The sequence below is a fragment of the Lithobates pipiens genome, unplaced genomic scaffold, assembly GCF_037356315.1.
Source record: "Lithobates pipiens isolate NorthernLeopardFrog02 unplaced genomic scaffold, aLitPip1_a1.2 Scaffold_23, whole genome shotgun sequence".
In the NCBI taxonomy this organism is placed as follows: domain Eukaryota; kingdom Metazoa; phylum Chordata; class Amphibia; order Anura; family Ranidae; genus Lithobates; species Lithobates pipiens.
Genome location: NW_027507785.1, coordinates 43,398,058 through 43,424,619, shown reverse-complemented (window position 1 = coordinate 43,424,619; position 26,562 = coordinate 43,398,058). Strand labels below are relative to the sequence as shown.

The following is a 26,562-nucleotide window of genomic DNA, read 5'->3' as shown; positions in this document are numbered from 1 at the left end:
TTTTTTTATTTTATTTTTTTTATACTTTTACCATACCTGATTTTTATAGCGCTTAACATTAACCACTTCAGCCCCGGAAGAATTTACCCTCTTCATGACCAAGCCATGTTTTACATTTTATTTATTTTTTTGCGGTACGGCACTGTTGCTTTAACTGACAATAGCGTGGTCGGGCGACGCTGTACCGAAACAAAATTAACGTCCTTTATTTTTTTTCTCCCATAAATGGAGCTTTCTTTTGGTGGTATTTGATCACCTCTGTGGTTTAATTTTTTTGCGCTATAAACGAAAGCGACAATTTTGAAAAAAATAAATAAAAATATTGCTATAATATCCCCAATTTAAAATTTAAAATGTTCTTAAGTTTAGGGCAGTATGTATTCTTTTAAATCTTTCTTGTAAGAACCCCACCCCCCCCACAAAAAACGTATATTGATTGGTTTGCGCAAAAGTTATAGCGTCTACAAAATGGGGGATTCGATTTGAGGCGTTTTTAATATATGTAATGTGTCAAGAGTGTCTGATTTTGTCTGCCAGTATGTATATTGTGTGTGTGTGTGTGTGTATTACATTTATTTTAGTATAGTTGTGTGTGTGTGTGTGTATGTATGTGTGTGTGTGTGTGTATGTATATATGTATATATATATATATATATATATTTTTTTTTTTTTTTTCTAGATATATTACATATATTTACTTTTTTATTTATTTTTTTCATTATGTATTTTATATCCCAAAAATTATTTGAAAAACCTCTGTAAAAATTGCAATGATCGCCATTTTTTTTTCTCTGCAAAAAAGTCCTTATGTGGTTAATCAGATAGAGAGAGATATATATATATATATATATATATATATATATATATATATATTTATTTGGGTGCCAGTCATTCAAGATTGTGATTATTCGCCAAGTAGAATGCAGCCAGAATGGGATTTTTTTTTTTTTTTTATTTTTTTTCCCCCTGTAGTGTTCTCTAATATTGGTAACTCTTCTATTTTTGTACAGGGGAGAACCCAAGACCTGGTATGGGGTGCCATCCTCTTCTGCCGAGCAGCTTGAAGACGTCATGAAAAAACTCACCCCAGAGCTCTTCGAAAGTCAGCCAGATCTGCTGCATCAGTTGGTCACCCTAATGAACCCCAACACACTCATGTCTCACGGTGTTCCGGTCAGTTCTGCTTTCTCTGAAAATATCAAAACGCCCTTTATGTAGTCTGACCCAAATTCGTCTCATACAGGCTTTGTATCTTTTTTAATTTATTGATATTTTATTTTTTTAGGTGGTTCGGACCAACCAATGTGCCGGGGAGTTTGTCATCACATTCCCAAGAGCCTATCACAGCGGCTTCAACCAGGGCTACAACTTTGCTGAAGCCGTCAACTTCTGCACAGCTGACTGGGTTAGTAGGAGGCTTTCCCGTCTATTTAAATCATATTATATGGGGTGACGCTCTGATTACTCCTTTAGACTACATTTAAACTAGTGGCTGTCCACAGTCAGAGCATTTGACAGGAAGTTCAGGAAGAGATATGTCCGCCATATGCAATGCGGGGGGGGGGGGGGGGGTTGTTTTTGCTGCGGCTGTGAATATAAGTGCGTCTTCAGGTGTACACCCCATCTGTTGCTAACTTTAAAGCGGAACTCCACCCAAAAGGGGAATTTCCGCTTTAAGTCCTCCTCCCCTGCCATGTTTAGCATGTCATTTTTATGATTATTTTGTTTTTTGGGAGGAGCAGGTACTTTGTTTTTACGGGTACCTGCTTCCGCTTGAATTGCCTTGGATCGGAGCAGAAGTTCCCCTCCCCCCTTACCCTTCCTCCCTGGAGTCTTCTGGGACACGTCACAGCCGGTCATATGTAAACAAGGAAGTGCCTTTGATCGGCTCTCCCCGCAGGGGAGACCTGTACAGGTAATCGGGGTACTGATCATCAGTGCCCTGATTACAGTAAAGCCCCATCAGTGACACCAATCAGTGCCCATTAGTGATGCCAGTCAGTGCGGCTTATCAGTGCCACCTATTGGTGACCATCCGTGGTGACTCATCAGTTACTATCGGTGCCACCTATTGGCGACCATCAGTGGTGCCCCATCAGTAAGGCATATCAGTGCCACTTATTGGTGACCATCAGTGCCACCTATTGATGACCATGAGTGAGGCATTTTCAGTGCCCCCTATTGGTGGCCATCAGTGAGGCATTTTCAGTGCCCCTTATTGGTGGCCATCAGTGAGGCATTATCAGTGCCCCCTATTGGTGACCATCAAAGGCATATCGGTGCCACCTATTGGTAACCATAAGTGTTGCCTCATCAGTGACTTTTAGTGCCACCTATTGGTGACCATCAATGAGGCATTATCAGTGCCACCTATCGGTGACCATCAGTAGTGTCATTATCAGTGCCACCTATCTGTGACCATCAATGAGGCATTATCAGTGCCACCTATTGGTGAACATCAGTGGTGCCTCATCAGTGACTATCAGTGCCACCTATTGGTGTCAGTGCCACCTAATCGGTGATCAGAAGTGGTGCCTCATCCACGCACATCGTTGAAGGAGAAAAATTACTTATTTACAAAATTTACCGACAGAAACAATGTTTTTCAGTCCTTATTTTTTGCTAAAAAAAAACAAAAACAGCAGTGATTAAAATCCATCAAAGGAAAGCTCTATTTGTGTGAAAAGAGATAAAAATGTCCGTCATGTGTACAGTGTTGCGTGACCGCTCAATTGTCATTCAAAGTGCGATAATGCTGAAAGTTGCCCTGGGCAGGAAGGGGGTGACAGTGCCCGATGGGCAAGTGGTTTAAAAATAAACTTTCCTTTTATGAGTTTGTTGTGGATAGTATTTTGATAAGTTGTGTGTTTTTTTTTTTTTTTTTTTTTTTTTTTTATATCAGCTCACAGCAGGCAGAAAATGTATTGACCATTACCGCCGCCTCCGGAGATACTGCGTCTTCTCCCACGAAGAGCTCATCTGCAAGATGGCCGCCTGCCCTGAAAGACTGAACCTCATCTTGGCTGCGGCGGTGCACAAGGAGATGCTCTTGTTGGTGCAGGAAGAGCGGAGGTTGCGGAAGGCCTTGATGGAGCGAGGGATCACAGAAGCGGAGCGGGAAGCCTTCGAACTCCTTCCTGATGACGAAAGGCAGTGTCAGAAATGCAAGACCACCTGCTTCCTGTCAGCATTGGCCTGTTACAACTGCCCTCAGGGCCTGGTGTGTCTCTACCACATCGATGACTTGTGTCAGTGCCCACCTTCCCGACAGTATCTCAGGTAATACTGGTGAGCCGTGCAGAGCCTTCTTCTCAAAGCCTCTCTATGTCTGGTGTGCCCAGCAATGCCCTATAATGCTTTGGTTGGTGTTGGTGGGCACCACTTATTTCTTCACAGCTGTGTGTGTAGCAGAGGCTACACATTCATGTATTTGGTGGCAGCAGCACTGAATGATTGATGGGGGACATTCATCATACTTGTCTCCTGGTTATGGACCTTGCTTTGTGCACTGGTCCAAACCATTTTGGTGGAGGGGGGTTTATGATGGGGGGGGGGGGGGGGGGTGATGTTTTTCCAGGGTTGACCTTGGCCCCTTAGTTCCAGTGAAGGGAACTCCTTAAGGCGTCGGCATACCAAGACTTTTTGGACATTTTCATGCTCCCAACAGGTCAGGGCTCATCCATGGTGTTCTTGGGGACAATGGGGGTGTTCTACTGGGTAGACTTGACCAGGGTAAGAGTGTCAGTGGCATGATCAAAGAGGTTGGTATTGGACGAGAAGACCTGGCTCACAGTCTCCGCTCTAATTCATCACCAAAGGTGTTCTATCAGGGTTGAGTTCAGGGCTCTGTGCAGGCCAGTCAAGTTCCTCCACCCCAACCTTGCTCATCCATGTCTTTTATGGACCTTGCTTTGTGCACTGGTGAGCAGTCATGTTGGAACAGGAAGGAACTGTCCCCAAACTGTTCTCATAAAGTTGGGAGCATGAAATTATCCAAAATGTCTTGGTATGCTGACGCCTTCAGAGTTCCCTTCACTGGAACGAAGGGGCCAAACCCTAGCCCCCCCCCCACACACACACACACACCATAATCCCCCCTCCACCAATTGATTTGGACCAGTGCACAAAGCAAGGTCCATAAAGACATGGATGAGTGAGTTTGTGCAGGCCAGTCAGGTTCCTCCACCCCTGACCTCAACCCGATAGAACACCTTTGGGATGAATTGGAGCAGAGGACTGCGAGCCAGGCCTTCTTGTCCAACATCAGTGCCTGACCTCACAAATGCTGTTCTGAAAGAATGGTCAAACATTCCCATAGAGACACACCTAAACTTTGTGGATGGCCTTCCAAGAAGAGTTTAAGCTGTTATAGCTGCAAAGGGTGGGCCAACTCAATACTTTTGGTAATATAGTGTATATTTTACATTCACATCAGTCCCTGCTCTCAAGGAGCTTACAATCCTAAGGTCCCTAATGCGCGTTTAGACAGTCACCGGCCACCTTATTAGGTCCTTCTTGCTAGTAGTGGGCTGGACCCCCTTTATTAGGTCCTTCTTGCTAGTTTTGGGTTGGACCCCCTTTATTAGGTCCTCCTTGCTAGTATTGGTTTGGACCCCTTTGGCCTTCATTCTTGGTGGCAACAAGTTGGTGGAAACGTTCTGCAGAGATTTTGCTCCATAGGGACATAACATTAGAGGTCGACCGACATGCCGGCCGATATTTGGCGTTTTTTAATTTATCGGCATCGGCCGATTGTGCTGTTAAAGTGGAGGGCCACCCTGAAAAACAAAAGTACATTAAAAATGTGCAAAAAATTAGAATTTTTTTTTTTTAAACTTACCAGAAATGCCTGTTGCTAGGCATGTCGGCCTAATCTGCCTCTTCCTCCTCCGCGGGGATGTTCTGTCTTCTCTCCTCCGTGCAGCGTCTTCTGGGTAATGGGTCGTGCTGTGTTCTGGGAACTGTGTGTCCCAGAACACAGCGTGCCCCATTCACAAAGCGCTGCGCGACTCGCGCATGCGCAGTAGGAAAGGGCAGTGAAGCCACAAGGCTCCACTGCCTGTTTCCCTTAATTGAAATGGTGGTGCCGGGACCTGAGGGATGGGTCGGCCTCGGGCGGCCGACATCGCGGGCGCCTTGGACGGGTAAGTCTGCCTATTAAAAGTCAGCAGCTACAGTGTTTGCAGCTGCTGACTTTTAAAAAAACATTTTTTAAGCTGGCCCTCCTCTTTAAAAAAGACCGATGATATATTCAGCACCACTTGCAAATGACTTCTGTAATAGAAGTCAATGCAAGTTGCCTGAAAACAGCAGTGAAGTGACTTGTCTCCTCTCTGGGCAGTCTGCCAAGAAAAGATCAAAGATATACAATGTTTACACTTCTGAATGAAGTCAACTCCATGTGTAGAAGTTCTCAGTTTAACCATTTAAAGACTAAATCTTTTGACACTTGATGCTTACAAATAATAATCCTGTATTTTCTGCTAGAAATTCACTTAGAACCCCCAAAACTTGTATATATATATTTTTAGCAGAGATCCTAGGGAATGACATAGCGGTTGTTGCAATATTTATGTCACACGGTATTTGCGCAGCGGTCTTTCAAACGCATTTTTTTTTTGGAAAAAATACACTGATTTAAAAAAAAAAACAGTAAAGTTGGCCCATATATATTTTATTTTTATTTATTTTTTTCATCCAAAAGTTTTGATTACCTGTTTTTGTGTGTGTGTGTGTTTGTGTGTGTGTGTGTATATTTATATTATACACACACATCTAAATTATACATACAAGTGAACTGATTGGATGTTTGTTTTGTTTAATAAATGTAAGAAATTTTCTGTATCACTTAAGGCTGCTTTTACACTGGAGCGGGCAGGCGTTGACGGTAAAAATGATGCCAGTTTTAGTGTTGCTATTCGGCTACTAGCGGGGCACTTATAATCCAGCTTCGGCAGCAGTGCCCATTCATTTCAATGGGCAGGAGTGGTGGAGGAGCGGTATACACCACTCCAAAGATGCTGCTTGCAGGACTTTTTTATTAACGTCCTGCCAGCGCATCGCCTGAAAGCACTCGGGGCTTCCACACAGACTGCAGGGGAGCCGTTTTGCGGGCACTTTACAGGTGCTATTTTTAGCCCAAAAGCGCCTGAAAAACGCCCCAGTGGGAAAGGTGTCTGTTATATTTTATGAGATGAAGGCGAAAAAATTTTAAATAATCAGCCTAACATATCGGCCCAAAAAAATCGGCATCATAAATCAGCCGTGGCGATTTCTAAATAGCGGTATCGGCATCGGCCAGAGAAAAACCCGTATCGGTCGATCTCTACATAACCTCAAGCAGTTGCTGCAGATTTCACGGCTGCACATCCATGATGCCAATCCCCCGTTCCACCACATCCCAAAGGTGCTCTATTGGATGAAGATCTGGTGAGTGTGGAGGCCATTGGAGGACAGTGACCTCATTGTCCAGTGGGGAGATAATTGGAGCTTTGTGACATGGTGCATTATCCTGCTGGAAGGAGCCATTAGAAGATGGGGACCCTGTAGTCATAAAGGGATGGACATCGTCAGCAACAATACTTGGGTAGGTTGGGGTGATTAAACCATGCCCAATTGGTACTAAGGGGCCCAAAATGTGCCAAGAAAATAGCCCCCACACCATTACACCCCCACCACCAGCCTGAACCCATAATATCCCATCCCCACCACCAGCCTGAACAGGTGGTACAAGGCAGGATGGATCCATGTGCCAAATTCTGACCCCACCATCTGAATGTCGCAGCTGAAATCCAGACTCATCAGACCAGGCAACATTTTTTCCAATCTTCTATTGTCTAATTTTGGTGATCCTATGCCAATTGTAGCCCCAGTTTCCTGTTCTTAGCTGACAGGAGTGGCACCCGGTGTGATCTTCTGCTGCTGTAGCCCATCTGCTCCAAGGTTGGATGTGTTGTGCGTTCAGAGATGGTATTCTGCATACCTTGGGTGTAATGAGAGGTTATTTGAGTTACTGTTCCCTTTTCTATCTGCCCATTCTCCTCTGACCTCAACAAGGCATTTTCCTCCACACAACTGCCGCTCACTGGAGATTTTCTCTTTTTCCCACCATTCTCTGTAAACCCCGAGAGATGGTTGTGTGTGAAAATCCCAGAAATACTCAGACCAGTCCGTCTGGCACCAACAACCATGCCACCTTCAATGTCACTTGAATCCTATTTCTTCCCCATTCTGATGCTTGGTCTGAACTTCAGCAAGAGACCCGTCTCATGTTGTGTTTTTTTATTTTTCAGTTTGTTGTTTTTGTTTGTTGTTTCATTTTTAAATTGTGTTTTTTTTTTTTTATTTATAGTCGTCTTTATCTGCCATACATATAAACTGTTTTGAGGCAGGAATTGTCACAACTGTTTTTTATACACTGTGCCACTCAGTCTCTGATTTTTAATGTTTCTGTGCCCTTTTTTTTTTCTGTCCGGATTGAATTGTCATAATTTAAATTACTTTGTCACACTGTCCTAATTCCAGGTATCGTTACACCCTGGACGAGCTTCCAGCCATGTTACACAAGTTAAAAGGTCGGGCTGAATCCTATGACACCTGGGCAAACAAAGTGCGACGTGCTCTGGAATTCCAAGATGGCGGCAAGACGGGTAAGAGACTCCTAGTCCACAACCCCCCATCCCTGCCCCCCCCCCCTCTCTTTTTATTTTTTTTATATTTGGGTCGGAAATGATCTGTTTTTGTAATTATGTTCTTCTGAAGAGCTCCAACATCTGCGGGTCTTAGAAGTGGAGGCTGCAGAGAAAAAATTTGCACAGAACGACTTGTTACAGGAACTGAAAAATATCATCCAAGAGGCCGAATCGTGTATGAGTGACTCCAAGAAACTGCTGGATGACCCACACCCAGCCAGGTTTGTGGCCAGGCCCAATGCAGAGACCCCTGGGGAGGCAGGCCCCCGCAGCCCAATGCAAAGACCCTGGGGGGGGAGGCCCCCGCAGTCCAATGCAGAGACCCTTCACAGCCCAATGCAGAGACCCTTGGGAGGGGAGGCCCCACAGCCCAATGCAGAGACCCTTGGGAGGGAAATGAATTTATGAATTCAGTTTTTTTTCTGCTGTTTGCTGTAGGAGTAATGCTGCAGTCATGACTCTGGACAGTTTACATAAGCTTATTCATCGTATCCAAGCTCTTCCATGCGTCTTGAATCAGCTGCCAAAGCTGGAGGTAATGCTTATAATTTATTGTATTTCAGATGTGTGACCGATATACTGGCATAAAGGCAAAAGTTATGATATATATATATATATATATATATATCATATCTCTCTATCTATCTATCTCATTGTTTTCTCATCAGGACCTTTTGGAGAAGGCAGAAGTCTTGCAAGAAGAAGCAAAGAAGTGTTTGCAGTCTCTGCCAGATAGCGCCCCCCAGATGCAGGACATGGTTAAACGGTGCCATTCTCTAGGAGTGCTCCCACCTGAAGCCGAGCAGTTAGAGAGGCACATGCGCCAAGGAGAGTGGCTATCACGGGTGCGGGCAGCTCTGGTTGCTGGGCGGTCAGGCACTCTTCAGGAATTGCGCTCTCTGCTGCAAGAAGCGGTGGAGGTGGCTGAGAGCCCTGCGGTGGAGAAAGCTTGCAGCGAGCTGCAGGAACTGATCACCATCGCTCTACGCTGGGAAGAGAAGGCGAAAATGTGCTTAGAGGCCAGGTGAGAACATTTGTGCTCTTGGGGCAAAACAAGTGATCCTCGAAGGTTTCAAGGAATTGACTAATAACATTTTTTATTTTTTTTCAGGCAAAAGCATTCACCTGCCACACTAGAGGCAATCATTAAAGAAGCGGAGAACATCCCCGTACAGCTTCCCAATACCCTGAGCCTGAAAGAAGCCCTTTGTAAGGCCAGAGCCTGGAGTGCTGATGTGGATGAGATACAGGTAAAGAGAGAAAGACACACCAGTATAGTGATTACTATGACCCATACAGAGAGCAGCAAAGCCCACAAGCCAATAAAAAGTAGTATGTATGTATGTGGGTTGTATTTTGGCAGAACGTTTGCATAGGACGCTTTCCACATGTCATAGCATGAGATCAGATTTTGTGCTGCACTCCACTCCATTTTTAAGCTGTGGTTGGCTGCTTCAAGTGTCTTTTTAATTCCAAGCTTTGCTGACACGTGGCTACGCTATCCAGAAATGGAGGCATCTGCCCCTAGTGTTAAAAGGCTTTGCTGTAACAGGCTTTGTGTAGTATGGGATGTGTGCTTCTTTTTTTATTTATTTATTTATTAGAGCGGGGATCATTACCCATGCCTGGATGACTTGGAAGGGTTGGTGGCTGTGGGTCGGGACTTGCCTGTGAAAATGGACGAGCTGCATCAGCTAGAGGTACAAGTGACCGCTGCAAACTCCTGGAGGGACAAAGCCGCCAAGACCTTCCTGAAGAAGAACTCGTGCTTCACCCTATTGGAGGTACGGAATTCTTTCTAGCAGTGGTTCTACATAGTTACATAGTCAGGTTGAAAAAAGCCAAGTCCATCCAGTTCAATCACAAAAAAAAAAAAAATGTGTGTGTGTGTGTGTATATATATATAGATATAGAGAGAGAGAGATATAGATATATATATATCGATATATAGATTATCATACCAGCCCATATACCCAATTCTATACCCACAGTTGATCCAGAGGAAGGCAAAAAACCCCAGCAGAGCATGATCTAATTTGCTAAAGCAGGGGAAAAAATTCCTTCCTGATCCCCCGAGAGGCAATCGGATTTTCCCCAGATAAACTTTCCCTATAAATTTTAGTACCCAGTTATATTATGTACACTTAGGAAATAATTCAGGCCCTTCTTAAAGCAATCCACTGAGCTGGCCATAACCACCTCTGCAGGAAGTCATTTTCACAGCTTTTACTGTGAAGAAACCTTTCCGTATTTGGAGATGAAATCTCTTTTCCTCTAGACGTAAAGAGTTCCCCCTTGTCCTCTTTGTGGACTGTAAAGTGAATAACTCGACACCAAGTTCTCTATACGGACCCCTTATATATCTGTACATGTTGATCATATCCCCCCCTTAATCTCCTCTTATCAAGAGTGAATAAATTCAGTTCCTCTAATCTTTCCTCATAGCTGAGTTCCTCCATGCCTCTTATCAGTTTGGTTGCCCTTCTCTGCACTTTCTCCAGTTCCCCGATATCCTTTTTGAGAACTGGTGCCCAAAACTGAATGGAATATTCCAGATGAGGTCTTAGTAATGATTTGAACAGGGGCAAAATGATATCTCTCTCTCTTTCTGGAGTCCATACCTCTCTTAAAGCGGGAGTCCTCCGGGACTCCGCGTTTTTTTTTTTTTTTTTTTAAAGCCAGCAGCTACAAATACTGCAGCTGCTGACTTTTAAAATAGTGACACTTACCTGTCCAGCGCGCCCGCGATGTCGGCACCCGAAGCCCATCGCTAGGTCGTCTGTCTGGTCCTGCCGCCGCCATCTTGGGTATGGGAATCAGGAAATGGAGCCTTTCGGCTTCATTTCCCGGTTCCCTACTGCGCATGCGCGAATTGCGCTGCGCAATAAGGACGCTCCCCGCTGCCTCTGGGAGCTGTGTGTTTCCCAGCAGGCAGCGGGGCACTTGCGGAAAGGGGCGTAAGTTACGCCCCTTTCCGCAGAGAGCTGTCCCGGAAGTGGGTGCAGTTACCTGGATTATCCAGGTAACTGCACCCCCCTCCCCCCTGAAAGGTGCCGATTGTGGCACCGGAGGGGGGGGGGAGGGTTCCGATGAGCGGAAGGTACACTTTAGGGTGGACCTCCGCTTTAATACAGGAAAGGACTTTGCTCGGTTTGGAAACCATAGCTTGGCATTGCATGCTATTATTGAGCTTATGATCTACCAAACCCCCAGATCCTTCTCCACTATGGATTCCCCCAGTTGTACTCCCCCTAGCATGTATGATGCATGCATATTCTTAGCTCCCAAGTGCATAACTTTACATTTCTCAACATTAAACCTCATCTGCCACATAGTCGCCCAATTAGACAGAGCATTGAGGTCGGCTTGTAAATTGGAGACATCCTGTAAGGACGTTATTCCACTGCATAGCTTGGTGTCATCTGCAAAGATGGAAATGTTACTTTTGATCCCAGACCCAATATCATTTATAAAGATATTAAAAAGTAAGGGTCCCAGCACTGAACCTTGGGGTACACCACTGATAACCTTAGACCATTCAGAGTAAGAATCATTAACCACTACTCTCTGAATTCTGTCTTTTAGCCAGTTTTCTATCCATTTACAAACTGATATTTCCAAACCCGTAGACTTTACCTTACACATGAGCCGTGTGTGCGGAACTGTATCGAACGCTTTTGCAAAATCCAAGTATATCACGTCCACCGCCACCCCTCTGTCCAAGGTTTTACTTACCACCTCCTAAAAATAAATCGGGTTTGTCTGACAACTTCTGTCTTTCATGAATCCATGCTGTCTGTTGCTTAAAATATTTTTTTCTTGCAAGAACTCGTCTATGTGGTCTTTTATTATTCCCTCCAGTATCTTCCCAACTATAGAAGTTAAACTAACGGGTCTATAGTTACTTGGTAAAGACTTTGTTCCCTTTTTAAATATAGGCACTACATTGGCCCTGCACCAATCCAGTGGTACTATTCCTGTCATTAATGAGTCCCTAAAAATTAGATACAGTGGCTTTGAAATTAGAGCTCAAAGGCAGAACTTTTTTATTTATTTTTTTACCTTTCGGTGTCATCAGTTGCGCATCATGGGTGACACCTCGTCGGTGCCCGTTGGTGCACCCATATCGGTGCCCGTCGGTGCAGCCATATCGGTGCCCATCATTGAAGAAGAAAACTTGCTTATTTACAAAAAAAATTTAACAAACAAACTTTTTTTTTTTTTTTTTTTATTTGTTGCGCTAAAAATAAAAATACCACACAAAGGCTCCATTTGTGGGAACAAAATGATAAAATTTGTTTGGGTACAGCGTAGCATGACCGCACAATTGTCATAAAAAAAAAAAAAAAAAAGACAGCGCAGAAAATTGGCCTGGGCAGTAAGGGGGGAAATTGCCTGGTACTCAAGTGGTTAACCTAAGGCTAAACTGACCAAGACCCCCATTTTTTGGAACGACATGAATTTCAGGAGATGCTTCCTTATACACAATTTTGTCCAAATATTTTTTTTTATTATTTATTTGTAGGTGCTGTGCCCGAGTGCGGATATTTCCTCAAGCAATGCGAAAAGGGCTCAGTGGAGGAAGGAGAAGGAGCGGGGTCTGTACCGATCAGACATGGAGAGCCTGGGGCTGTCTGCACAGGACCTGCGAGACCCTGGCTGCATAGTGAGTACAGTACAGAGCAAGCGTACGATCAGACCGCTCAGCTCAGGTGATTAACCAATCGCATCTCTCTCTCAGGTCCTGGCATTTAAAGAAGGTGAACAGAAGGAGAAAGCCGGCATTCTGAGGTTACGGACGATGAATTCTTCCATGGAGAGACGTTGTGTTTGCGTGTGCGGAGAGCCCCCGGGAGAGCTCATGATCCGCTGTGAACTTTGCCAGGACTTGTTTCATGGGCTTTGCGTCCCCACCCCCAGACTGACTTCTTCTCACCGCAGCACACACTCCTCCCCTACTCCGGCCTGGTGGGAATGGGACAGCCGCTTCTTGTGCCCGCTCTGCGTGCGGTCGCGCCGCCCCCGGCTGCAGACCATCCTGTCTCTGTTGGTTGCTCTGCAGAAACTGCCCGTACGGTTGCCAGAGGGGGAGGCGCTGCAGTGTTTAACGGAAAGGGCAATGAGCTGGCAGGACCGGGCGCGTAGGGTCTTGGCCACGCCGGAGATATCGGCTGCAGCGGCGACCTTGGTGGAGAAGAGGAAGAAGCTGCAACACAACAAAGACCCTCAGGCACTGAGAGAGACCACCTGCAATGAGCAGACGCCTGTAAGTAACTGCAGCCTGTGATTTAAAGGGGGGGGCACTGCAGAGGCGCTACTTGAACCCCTTGAAATATGTGAAACCCCCCCCCCCTTCTTATTTTTTTTTTTTTTTTTTCGTGACAAATAATTTGTAGTTTTCTGTTCATGTTTTGGTACACATAAGCCTCGTACACACGGTACGATTGTTGACAGACTTGTCCTGAAAATCTTACCATTAGTATGCTCCTTCTGACAATTGTCCAACTTTCAGCCAACAAAAGTTGGATGGCAGGCTACTAAATTTTCGGCGTTTTGACGTCAGATTTTTGTATGGTCTGTACACAAATCCGTCACACAGAGTTCGAAAGTACAAACACGCGTGCTCGGAATCGATGCCCGCCAAACACAAACTTAGCAGTAGGGGCCCAAAGGGGCACCGCTCAAGATCTAAAATTCCTTGTGCATCGCTACGTTTTTGTTTGTTGCACAACAATTGTGTGCTGGTGGGCCCCATACTCGCTTATTAGATTTTGTGCAGATTTTCGTCTTCAGATTTACCAAAACCATGTAGTGCGAGGGCCTGCCTGATTGCATACAAATTGAAACTCAGCCAGCAAAAGACCGATGCAAGCTTTTCATCGCAAAATGCGACCGTGTGTAGGCTCCATCGGAATTTAGCTGGGCGAATTCCCGCCAGCAAAAATTTGATAGAAAGTTTTTCCCATCGGGAAAATTGAGAAAATGCTATCGGAAATTCCGATCGTGTGTATGTAATTCCGACGCGCAAAAACTCACGCATGCTTGGGTTCAACTACGAGATGGAAGCTATTGGCTGCTGGGTATTGAACTTCCCTTTTTCTAGTCCTGTTGTACGTCATCGCGTTTTTGGTGTTTTCTTTCCGGAGTACGGCTGTCCAGAGTTTTTTAATTTCCTCTCAACCACATTGAGGTGTTTTGGTGTGACCGTGTGTAGGCAAGACAGTTTTTAAGCGTCATTCCGACAGGAAAACCATCAGAGCTTTTTCTGATGAGCATTCCCATTGTGTGTACAGGGGCACTAAGGTTTGACCTCATAATTTATGGTTTTGGTAAATCTGAAGACAAAAATCTGCAGAAAATCTAATGGTGTGTATGGGGCTTAAGTATGCAAGACAAGATCCTGGCACACGCTCTTTTGACAAAAAAAAAAAAATCAGACGCTCGGTTGGCCAACAATCTGTACCGTGTGTACGGGGCTTAAAGCGGGAGTCCACTGGGACTCCGCGTTTTTTTTTTTTTTTTAAAGCCAGCAGCTACAAATACTGCAGCTGCTGGCTTTTAAAATAGTGACACTTACCTGTCCAGCGCGCCCGCGATGTCGGCACCCGAAGCCGATCGCTAGGTCGTCTGTCGGGTCCTGCCGCCGCCATCTTGGGTATGGGAATCAGGAAATGGAGCCTTTCGGCTTCATTTCCCGGTTCCCTACTGCGCATGCGCGAGCCGCGCTGCGCAATGAGGACGGTCCCCGCTGCCTCTGGGAGCTGTGTGTTTCCCAGCAGGCAGCGGGGCACTTGCTGAAGGGGGCGGGCGCTTGCGGAAAGGGGCGTAACGTACGCCCCTTTCCGCAGAGAGCTAGCCCGGAAGTGGGTACAGTTACCTGGATTATCCAGGTAACTGCACCCCCCTCCCCCCTGAAAGGTGCCAATTGTGGCGCCGGAAGGGGGGAGGAATCCGATGAGCGGAAGGTCCATTTTAGGGTGGACCTCCGCTTTAAGTCCTTCCACATAATGGAGCTGTCCGGCATGTGCCGCTACTTTCTGTTTTCACCTTCCTGGTTAATGGACAATGAATCACTTTTATTAAGAGGATTCATTATCCAATAATAGTTTCTGTAGCCCAGCTGGTGGGTTCATAGTTATCAGTTGCATCACCTTTTTGTTGCGCGTCTATGGACGTCTTCCCAGAATGTTGCTCGTGTGTGTATGTATGTATGTGTATATATATATATATATATATATATATATACACACACACACACACACTAACTATATATTCTCTAAATCATTTTTTTTTTATAATAATATAAAAAAATGTATACATAAAAGAGACCGGAAATTTTGAAAGGGGGGGGGGGGGGAAGCATATTCATTTTTTGCTACAAACTAAACCTATCCAATAAAGAAAAAAAATCTAATTTCTCCTGAAGTTTAGCCCGGAATGTATTCTGCTAAATTTTTTGGGTGAAATCACAAAAAGCATATATTGGTTTGTAGTGTCTACAAACTATATGGCATATATATATACTGAGAGAATTCTTTTTTTTTTTTTTTTTTTTTTTTTGATTAATACTAAGTATGGCGGTGATCAGTGACTGACATCACCAGTGACACTAACGCAGTGATCAGTGCTAATACTATGTACCATCACTGTATTAATGACACTGGCTGGAGGTTCACATCTAGGGGTTAAATGTGTGCCCAACAATGTGTGTATTATGTGCTGATTTTTAGTAAAGATCTTTTTCTTAAGAAACAGATTGTTCCCTCTGTAAAGAGCTCTGTGTTGATTGTAAACACAGGGCTCTGGGCTGTGATTGGACACAACCGATCAGCAGGTCCTGGCCATGGATTGCTGGCAGGTATATGCTGACAGACTCCCACTGTGTGCAATCACAGCAGGTGTCAGCAGGGGAGCATAGCTCCTTCTTTTTATTTATTTATTTTTTATATTTCCTAATCCTTAGTCACATGATGTGCCAGATCTTGAGACTACTGTCTTCTGGACTTACAAGGGGAGTGTTCTTTTTCGGGTTCCAATGCCCCTGTATGGGTTGGGAGAACACTACCCATTGACTGTCTAGTGGTGAGGCATGTTGGTGTAACCCCCCCCTTCACTGGGTGCACAGGAACCAGAGCGCCCAGTAGGAAAGGTGTTATCGGACACCCTTGGGCGTGTCTGACCACCATGGTCTCTGGCCCTCTCCTGTACCATGCCGCCCTTCTCTGGCCCTCTCCTGTACCATGCCGCCCTTCTCTGGCCCTCTCCTGTACCATGCCGCCCTTCTCTGGCCCTCTCCCGTGCCATGCCGCCCTTCTCTGGCCACCTCCCGTGCCATGCCGCCAGTCTCTGGCCACCTCCCGTGCCATGCCGCCAGTCTCTGGCCACCTCCCGTGCCATGCCGCCAGTCTCTGGCCACCTCCCGTGCCATGCCGCCAGTCTCTGGCCACCTCCCGTGCCATGCCGCCAGTCTCTGGCCATCTCCTGTATAAAAATATTTTTTAAAAACAGTCATTTTCGGTATCGGTGCTGTTTCGGTTTTCGGCCTAGTGTATTTTTCATTTTCGGTATCAGTTTTGGCACCAAAAAACCCATTCGGTGCATCCCTAATTTTTGCATGGGGGAGATATATAAAGGGATGGGTAATTCTTTATTTTTGAGATTTTATATATTTTCTCCCTGGTCTGTGTTCTGGATTTCCAGAACAAGCTGGTGCCTTCTACATTGTTGGATTCCATTCTGGTTAAGCAAAATGTCACCAGCACACCAGGGATCTCCAGAATGGGTCCCAAGCGTTTGCTCAGCATCATAAAGTATCATAATTCCAAAAAAGCAACGTTTCAGAACCACGCAGGACCTGGTCACCTGCCTGATGAAGGGGTCCTGCGTGGCTCCAAAACTTTACTTTTGTAGTTTATGATGTGATTGCTGAATAAAGCTTTGGACCCGTTTTGGAGATCCCTGTTTTGCACTCTCTGGTTGTCACCTGGTTTGGACACTAAGTACTGCTGTATCTTCATATTGAGGGGATGTAAGGTCTTCTGCCTCGTAGTGTGGGTCTGGTTCCAATAGTGGACAAAGCCATGGGTCTCAGTCTTGTCCATGCGGATCCCCCAAGGGGACAGCCTTACCATAGATTGTCCCTTTCATATGAAAAAAAGATCAGCTGTACTCTGCTTGGCGCCTCTTAGCGTATTTTCTTTTAATATTCAATGAATTAACTGCATACAGCAGTGTCTCCACCCAAGAACCACCCATTGAACAACGCAGTAAAACATCAAGTCGTTGTCTTTTCCCTTGTCTAGTCCCCAAGAGGAATACATTTCGTGTATATATAGCAATTTCTGGGATTAGACCTACTCCAGACCAACCCCAGCACCTGGCTGGCCGGATTTCCTTGCTGACTCTACATCCATCTGCACCAGAGACTGTGAGACACCTGCAGGTGTTTGGATGTTATCTGGCACATCTTCCTAAGCACCCCCACTGAGGCTGGCTACACAAATCCATATGCTTCACTATATGGACCGCCTAATGTAAGCACCCTTGGCCTTCTACCAGGGATGTCCAACCTGCAGCCCACGAGAGTTCAGCATGCCTCACGCGGTATGTCTTTAGGAATTCTGTGCAAGTATAGAAGCCACGGTGGCCCTCAGGGACAAGCTAGACACAGGCGTGTGTGGAGGGATGCTGTGCAAGGATTGCAGGCGGGGTGGTCAGCACTAGAAATCCAGGCACGGATGGAGGATGCTGGTGCTGCTGGTTTTTGGAATGGCAACGGCAGCAGTAAATACAGGGTCTCCCGATAGCTCTAGGCCAGTAAATGCCATGTGGGGTGCTGGTATGGACTGTCCACTGTCCACAACCTCCCATCTATCTCCCTACACAGCAGGGTGGGTGGGAGAGTTGTGTTCCAAGTCAAGAACTCTGTTTCCATGGGCACATAGTTTGGAGCTTCACAGGTATACTACCATTCGTTATTTGGTGCCAACATGTAAACGGCAGTCCTAGGAAACACAATAGCTTTACGTTCATCTGTTGTGAGAGGTTATATGTAATAATTGTGTATTCTTTTTATGTTTTTTTTGGCAGCTACCCCACGAGAATGGAGACGCACACTTTGAGAACGGCATGGCAATGCCAGGTAATGTAATCTCTTGTGTTCCTGGGCCCTCCGGGTGCTGGTTGCTTGTAACTAACTTGTCCTCTCTTCCCCCCCTCACTGAAGATCTGGATGCCATGGCTGCTCTCCTCCCTCAGAACGAAAAGACTCCGCTTCTGGAAATGTCCATCGGGTCTCGGGCGCTTTTAGAAGACCTGATGCTGGAAGGGGATCTTCTCGAAGTGACACTTGAAGAAGAACTGAGTATTTGGAGGTTGCTGCAAGTGTCGCAGACGACATGCGTGGAGAGACTAAAGACTCTTATAGAAGTAAGACCTGAGAAATCCCCCCTGTGATGTTCCTGTATCCTTCTTCTAAACCTTCATACAAAGTTACCAGCATCTCCTACGAATGGTCTGCTGGATGCCGGTCATCGTAGTATATTTTGGTTATGTTGGATGTGGACTCCTCACAAGTCGTGGTTCTAGGGGTTTCAGAATTTCTCTTAACTTTCAAGAATGAAGCTTAAAAAAATAAATAAATTGTAAGGTTCTGGACCCAAAAGCGAGAGAGAACAGGTTTCTACTACAACTTTTGCAGGCTTCTATCGGCTTGGGTGTTTCAGGAGATCCCTGGAGCCATCTGAAAAGTGTATAATGGTGCCAGAAGTTCAGTAAAAATTTGCAACAGGAGGTCAGAAGATGTAAATAATGCATTTCAGGGCTCAGAAATATGCATTTATCAGGGCTTGCATGCTGGTGGTGATTGTATTGGACAGTTATTGTAACGTAGATTAATCGCAGCACAGGTAGCCTACATTCATTACTTAAAATGCCCTTTTCCAGTAGCCTACCAGCCCAGATCAAAAGGGATTTGGGAGCCCCAAAATGTGTTGGCTCTAAGTGGTTATAGCCACGGGCTAACTGGTTTTGCCATTATGTGCTTCCTCAGGGCTCTCCTTAAACACGTTGCCTCAGAATACAGAAAAACTTGTGTGTGCAAGCTAGGACACGCATGGCTACAGCTGAGCCTGCCATCTAAAGCGTTCCTTTTTAATGCCTACAGATTTACTTTTATACAGTTTAAAATTAGAGGTCGACCGATATGGGTTTTTCTCTGGCCGATGCCGATATTTAGAAATTATGGCGGCCGATAGCCGATATATGATGCCGATTTTATTTTTTATTTTTTTATTTTTTTGGGCCGATATGTTAGGCCGATTTTTATTTTATTTATTTATTTTTTTCCTTTTTTATTTTTTTTAATCCCCCTTGATCTAACACACCTTTCCCACTGGGGTGTTTTTCAGGCGCTTTTGGGCTAAAAATAGCGCTTGTAAAGTGCCTGCAAAATGGCTTCCCTGCAGTCTGTGTGAAAGACAGAGTGCTTTCACACTGAGGCGATGCGCTAGCAGGATCTTAAAAAAAAAGTCCTGCAAGCAGCACGTTTGGAGTGGTGTATACCGCTCCTCCACCACTCCTGCCCATTGATATGAATGGGCACCACTGCCGAAGCGCATGCAATGCGATTTGGCAGCAGTGCTTCATGGGCGCATTTAACCTCTTGGCCGCTAGCTGGGTTATATGTGCCCCACTAGCAGCCAAATAGCACCGCTAAAATGATGGTAAAGAGCCGATAAAACTTGCGTTTTACCATCAACGCCTTCCCGCTCCAGTGTGAAAGCAGCCTTCATAAGTGATACAGAAAATTTCTTACATTTAAACATTTATTAAACAAAACAAACCTCCAATCAGTTTACTTGTATGTATGATTTAGATAAAAAAAAAAAAAAAAAAAAAAACTATATATTAAATAAAAACAGGTAGTCAAAACTTTTGGACGAAAAAAAAAAACTTTACTGTGTTTATTTTATTTTTATTTTTTAAATAGTATATTTTTTTCCCCAAAAAATGCATTTGAAAGACCTCTGTGCAAATTCTGTGTGACATAAAATATTGCAACAACCGCTATTTTATTCCCTAGGATCTCTGCTAAAAAAAATATATACAATTTTTGGGGGGGTCTAAGTGATTTTCTGGCAGAAAATACAGGATTTTTACTTGTAAGCAACAAGTGTCAGAAAAGATTTAGTCTTTAAATGGTTAAACTGAGAACTTCTACACACAGAGATGACTTCATTCATTCAAGTGTAAACATTGTATCTTTCTGTTCTTTTCTTGGCAGCCTGCCCAGAGCCTGCCCAGAGAGGAGGACGTTTCTATGACGACTCAGGCAACTTGCACTGACTTCTGTTACAGAAGTCATTTCAAAGTCCTGCTGCAGTTCTATATCGGCTTTTTACCAGCACAATCGGCTGATGCCGATTAATAAAAAAACGGCAAATATCGGCCGGCCGATATATCGGTCGACCTCTATTTAAAATGTTTCATTTCCTGCTGTGACTAGTACTGAGATCAATCGCAAACTTTAACATGAACTAGAATAGATCTTAGAAGTTCCTGTTTCTCTGATGAATGACCACACATTTACAGCGCTGTAAGCATCTAATATGGCTTCTTACAAAAGATGGAGGAACACCTATTTCCCCGTCTCCTCTCACACACGAACCCGGAAGTGTCAATGATTTCTCAAATCGCCTTTCAGGACAACCCCGGAGAGAGTGTAGCTCCACCTTGCAATCAGGAAACACATGCCCACTTTAAAAACACCTCCTCCTCCTCCATGGCTTCAGTTATTGTGTTTCCTCCTTGGAGGAAGCATGTGCCTGAACCAGGGAGAGCTACACTCTCTGCAGGGGAGTAAGGCTTACCTTTTGTTGCAGGTTGTTTCTCTTTGACCCCCAGCAGCATCTCCACGGGGAGAGGACTCCTGGAGCTCCTGGTCCCGCCATCTCACGGGAGTAAGGACCCTCGGAGTGCCGGCGTCGGGTGCCCGGTGTCCGCTTGTTAGCGCAGGGAGGGCTCTGTTGCTGGCGGAGGCCGCTGCAGGTCAGCGGCATGGCTCCGTTTTCGGCGCCGGGTCCCGGGCGGCGACGGCGTCGTTCACGGTGACGCGCGGGCGCTCTGAGGGGGCGTGGCGCCGTGGTTCAGCGCCTGGAACGCAGGGGTCATGGGGCGGGTCAGGTGACCGTGTGCTTCCGCTTCCGGCCGGCCTTGATGACGCGGCGGCCGGGAAAATTTAAAATGAGAGCTGTTTGTAAAATAGCTGCCTCACTCAAACGATGGAAGAGTGCAAGCCAGCTATGGCGGAGACAGGCGCCCCCAGCACCGGTCCAGCCCAGGTACGTAAGGTGCACTGGCACCCTCTGCTTTACTGTGGGTATGTCTTTGTTTGTTCCCCCCTCTTGGGGGCCTGTCGCTGCAGGTCAGAGGTGGACTTCGCTCTGACCTTTTGCAGCCTAGTTCTGGGGTCTCACTAGTAGGTCTGTTTGGTGGTGGGTCTCTGCACTGGCTTGGTGTTAAGCAACTGGTTGTTGAGAGCTTTTAGTGAATTAAACCTGTATGTCGTTTCAGGAAAAATCACTAGGAAAAGCTAGACCAGGTCAGAGAAAATGTCCTTCTTGCAAAACCCCCCTCAGAGATTCATGGCAGAAGGCAATGTGCAGAAATTGTATCAGAGAATTGATGGAAGAGGAAACATCTCAACAATATAAGGATTTGTTTTCTTCGGTTAAAGAGCTGACAAACTCTTTGAGTTCAGTCAAGTCCATCCTGATACAAAACCCTCCCGCACAGACCGAGCCTCAGAACTTACCGCCCAGCCCCAGGGCGTCGTCATCCAGACAGGTGGAAACTGAAGAGTCTGGAGACGAAGGGGGTAGTACTCTCATCTCCTTCAGGGATTCTGAGGAGGAGGAAGAGGAAGAAGATAGCAGGGGCTCCAAATTCAAGCTATCACTAGAGGAAGTAGATGATATTTTAAAAGCAATCTACACTACTCTAGAAATTCAGGAAGAAAAAGTACAACTGTCAGTTCATGACAAAATGTACCAGGGGTTGGACGAAACAAAACGGCGAGTTTTTCCTGTCCACAGGGTCCTCTCAGACTCAGTGAGAAAGGAGTGGAAGGACCCAGAAAAAGCCCCTTTCTTCTCTAAAGCTCTCAAAAGAAGGTTTCCCTTCGAAGATAAGGACTCAGAGGTTTGGAACAAGAAACCCAGAGTCGATGCAGCTTTCTCGCAGGTATCCAGACGAACGGATCTAGCCTTTGAAGATATGGGGATCCTTAAAGACCCAATGGACAAAAAAGCTGACTCCATCCTTAAAAAAGCTTGGGATGCTGCGTCAGTCAGTCTAAAACCAGCAATGGCAGCTACGGTGGTGGCCAGGAATCTGGAATGTTGGGTAGAGAAGCTGAAGAGCCATATTGAGGCGGGGACACCCCGCAAGGATCTCTTAGAGTCCTTTCCACTGATCCTGAATGCAGTCAAATACATGGCGGATGCATCAGCAGAATCAGTTAAACTGGCCGCTAGGTCTTCGGCTCTTGTAAATTCAGCCTGGAGAGCAGTTTGGCTGAAAACATGGTCTGGGGACACTGCCTCTAAGGTCAAGCTGTGTGGTCTTCCCTTCTCGGGTGACTTGCTCTTTGGTCCTGATTTAGAGTCTGTGCTGGATAGAACAGCCGATAAAAAGAAGGCTTTTCCAGTTAAGAAAAAGCAGATTGCTAAAAAGAATTTTCGTGCTTTTCAGCAGTCCCATAAAAAAGACCAGGAGCACAAGAGCAGATGGGGTTCACAGAAGGGCAAAGGCAGGGGTGGAGTCCTCTTTAGATCTCCCCCAGAGCAGTCCCCTAAGAACAAGTGACAATATCTCCCCAGTGGGGGGGAGACTGTCAGCTTTTCGCGAACAATGGGACAGGCTGTCTCCAAATCTGTTCGTGAAGAGCGTTGTCGATCAGGGGTACAGGTTGGAGTTTTCAGAACTACCCCCGAGCAGGTTTTATGTGACAACATTGCCAAGGGATCAGGAGAAGGCCTCTGCAATGAAGCTGTTGTTACAGGAGCTGATACAGCAAGAGGTTCTGATTCAAGTCCCAGTAAACCAGCAGGGCGGGGGTTTTTATTCACATATTTTTCTGGTGAAAAAACCCTCAGGGAAGTACCGTCTAATCCTGAATCTGAAATTCCTGAACAGGTTCATTCGGTACAAACATTTCAGGATGGATACAATTTTCTCCATCACAAAGCTGTTGACCCCAGAATGCTTCATGGCATCCCTGGACCTAAGGGATGCCTACCTTCATATACCAATTGATCAGGCATCGCAGCAGTTCCTGCGCCTGGCATTGAAGGTAGGGAGTTCGGTATGGCACCTCCAATTCAGGGCTCTGCCGTTCGGACTCTCGTCCTCTCCCAGGGTCTTTACGAAGATTATGGCAGAGGCTTTGGAACCCCTGAAATTGAAGGGGATTCCAGTCGTTCCTTATCTGGACGACCTTTTGTTTTTTGCAGACTCCAGGGAGCAGGCCCTAGTCAATCTCCAGAGGGCCCAGTCTCACCTCGAGGGCCTGGGATGGCTTCTAAACCTAGAGAAGTCAATCCTGACCCCCTCACAGGAAATGAAATTTCTGGGGTATACATTAAATTCGATTCTCCAGAAAGTTTTCCTGCCGTTGGAAAAACAGGAAAAGTTACAGCTAGCTGTACAGCGGATACAGAGCAACCAGACAGTCTCAGTCAGGATGGCTATGGCAGTTCTGGGCCTGCTTACGGCAGCAATCCCGGCTGTTCAGTGGGCCAGGTTCCATTCCAGACCCCTTCAGAGGGAGGTTCTGTCAAGCTGGTCCCATCAGGATCCTTTGGAAAAACAGCTAAAAATTTCGTCAAAGACGAAAAGGGCTCTTTGGTGGTGGAGAGACCAGGCAAACCTCTCAAGGGGCCTGGTGTGGACCTTTCCTGTGGACAAGCGCCTTACTACAGACGCAAGTGCCTGGGGCTGGGGAGCCCATCTGGATGGTCAGACATCTCAGGGGGTCTGGTCCAAACAGGAAGCTCAAAGATCATCCAACTGGAGGGAGTTGAAGGCGATCTTTCTGGGTTTAGTGGCATTTCAGCAGAGTTTGAGAGGTCACCATGTTCAGGTGTTGTCAGACAACACAACAGCGGTTACCTACATTATGAAGCAAGGGGGAACCAGAAGCAGGAGCTTGATGGAGCTGGCCAATCTGTTGTTAGCCTGGGCAGAACAGAACACAGCCTCACTATCGGCAGTGCATCTGAAGGGCTCTCAGAATTTGTTTGCGGACCTCCTAAGCAGGCGCAAATTGCTAGAGGCAGAATGGAGTCTGAATCAGGAAGTGTTCCTGATGATCTCCGAGGCCTGGGGGGTTCCTCAGGTAGACCTTTTTGCCAGCCAGCAGAACTCAAAGGTGGACAGATTCTTTTTTCTTCACCGAGGAGATGCAGCAATAGGGTTGGATGCATTCGCTCACCCCTGGCATTACCAGCTGTGCTATGCCTTTCCCCCCTTTCCTCTAATTCCACTAGTACTGAGGAAATTCAGGGAAGAAAGGACAGACTTAATACTAGTCACTCCTTTTTGGCCAAAAAGACCCTGGTTCGCGGGTCTTCGAAACCTAGCCTCGAAGCCCCCATGGAGGTTACCACTCAGAAAAGATCTGTTATCCCAGGGGACAGTAAGTCATCCAGAAGTGGAACTCCTGCAGCTAACCGCCTGGTTTCTGAGGAGGACCTGTTAAAGGCTAAAGGTCTCTCAGATAAAGTAGTAAAGACCCTGCTGTCCAGTAGGAAGGCAGTTACACAGGCAATTTACATGAAGGTCTGGAAAAAGTTCAACTCCTGGTGCAGTTCTAGAGAACTCAAGGTCAAGAGCACGGTGTCAGTCTTGGAGTTTCTCCATGAAGGAATGGAGAAGGGTCTCGCAGCCAGTACCCTGAAGACTCAGGTGGCTGCCTTATCAGTTTTCTTTGAAAAGACTTTATCTAAAGAAACTTTAATTTCTAGATTTTTTAGGGCTCTTGCTCGAAATAGACCAGTAGCCCTTAAAGACTTTCCCAGTTGGGATTTGTCTACAGTTTTACAGGGTCTCTCGGGAGCACCGTTTGAACCCTTACAGGAAGCTTCTTTGCAGAAGGTGGTTTTAAAAACAATCTTTTTGGTGGCCATCACCTCGGCCAGGAGAGTCAGCGAGCTCCAAGCTCTAGCTATTACAGAACCCTTCCTTAGAATTTATCAGGACAGGGTGGTACTGAGGACGGATCCAGCATTCCTACCGAAAGTATCCTCAACTTTCCATCGATCACAGGAAATAGTGTTACCTACATTCTCTGCAAGCCCAGCAAATGCAGGAGAGGAAGTTTTTCACACATTGGATGTGAGAAGATGTCTTTTACAGTTTCTGAAAGTTACTAAAGAATTTAGAAAATCAAACGCCCTCTTTGTGATATTTTCTGGATCACGCAAGGGGGAGAAAGCTTCTAAAAGTACGCTGGGTAGGTGGCTTAAGTTGGCTATAACAGAAGCCTATAAAGCAAAAGGAGAAATACCTCCCTCAGGTATTGCTGCCCACTCTACTAGATCCACGGCAGTTTCCTGGGCTGAAAGGGCCGGTGCCACGCCTGAACAAATCTGCAAGGCTGCCACTTGGTCCAGTTATTCGACATTTCTCCGGCATTACCGGTTAGATCTACTGTCTGCAGCAGATCAGGCCTTCGGCAGGAAGGTACTGCAGGCAGTAGTCCCGCCCTAGGGTAAGTTTCTCGGTTATCCTCTCCGGGGTTGTCCTGAAAGGCGATTTGAGAAAGACTCAGTTAGACTTACCGGTGACGGTATTTCTAAGAGCCTTTCAGGACAACCGTTACTTCCCTCCCTAGGTTATGCTTAGTAAATGTATTAAGTTCTACCATGGTGTTGTGCTTTCTGTGCTTCTGTTTTCCAGCGTCGGAAGGCCACAATAACTGAAGCCATGGAGGAGGAGGAGGTGTTTTTAAAGTGGGCATGTGTTTCCTGATTGCAAGGTGGAGCTACACTCTCTCCGGGGTTGTCCTGAAAGGCTCTTAGAAATACCGTCACCGGTAAGTCTAACTGAGTCTTTTTTCATTACAGTTTAAAGAGCTAGAACCCTGTCAGATTTTTTTTTTTTTTTTTTTATTGCTATCTGTGCCTCCTATGTGATAGAATTAAGAAGTGACAGGTTCTCTTTAAGGAGACATAGTCAGTCTTGTGCCCTGTACACACGGTCAGACTTTCCAACGACAAAATTCCTTTGGATGGATTTTGGCCCAAACTTGTCTAGCATTCACACGGTTGCACAAAGTTGTTGGAAAATCTGATCGTTCTACTATAAACGGGCCAATAGCTTTCGTCTCCTAATTTATTCTAGGCATGTGTGGCACTTTGTCCGTCAGAATTGTCTACACATGATCGTAATTTAAACAATCAGATTTTGTTGTCAGAAAATTTTAGGTCCAGCTCTCAAACTTTGTGTGTCGGAAATTCCGACGAAAAAAGTCAGATGGAGCCCACACACAATCGGATTTTCCGACAACACGATCCGATCACAAATTGTCCATCGGAAAGTCCGACCGCGTGTACAGGGCATTATTAGACCCCTGATGTTTCCCCTACATTGTGCTAAAACAGATCGAGGACAAATAGTCCCAAATCTGCTTTTCTATTGGGCTACAGGTGATGGGGATCTGACAGCAGACATTCTGGTGACAACTATCAAAGATGGAAGCTCCTCGCTTGTTGGGGATTTCCTTTCCTTTTTGTTGCTACTCTATCCAAAGCAGAAAAACTGTTTAGTTGTACTTTACATACCCTTTAACTTGCTTTTTCTCATTGTTTAT

At 45.8% G+C, this 26,562-nt stretch overlaps 1 protein-coding gene across 1 annotated transcript in view; it reads left to right on the top strand.

Moving 5' to 3' along the window:
- Window positions 1-18,161, top strand: part of KDM5C (lysine demethylase 5C) — a 49,224-nt gene extending 31,063 nt beyond the window's left edge. Inside the window, exons 13-25 of the mRNA XM_077451055.1 lie at window positions 1,011-1,173; window positions 1,286-1,405; window positions 2,903-3,279; window positions 7,525-7,649; window positions 7,762-7,912; window positions 8,130-8,226; window positions 8,360-8,715; window positions 8,803-8,941; window positions 9,296-9,475; window positions 12,217-12,357; window positions 12,433-12,957; window positions 17,781-17,832; window positions 17,917-18,161. Of these exons, the coding sequence (XP_077307181.1) occupies window positions 1,011-1,173; window positions 1,286-1,405; window positions 2,903-3,279; window positions 7,525-7,649; window positions 7,762-7,912; window positions 8,130-8,226; window positions 8,360-8,715; window positions 8,803-8,941; window positions 9,296-9,475; window positions 12,217-12,357; window positions 12,433-12,957; window positions 17,781-17,832; window positions 17,917-18,146 (2,656 nt within the window). The 3' untranslated portion in view covers window positions 18,147-18,161. The remainder of the gene's footprint in view (window positions 1-1,010; window positions 1,174-1,285; window positions 1,406-2,902; window positions 3,280-7,524; window positions 7,650-7,761; window positions 7,913-8,129; window positions 8,227-8,359; window positions 8,716-8,802; window positions 8,942-9,295; window positions 9,476-12,216; window positions 12,358-12,432; window positions 12,958-17,780; window positions 17,833-17,916) is intronic.
- The last annotated feature ends 8,401 nt before the right edge of the window (window positions 18,162-26,562 follow it).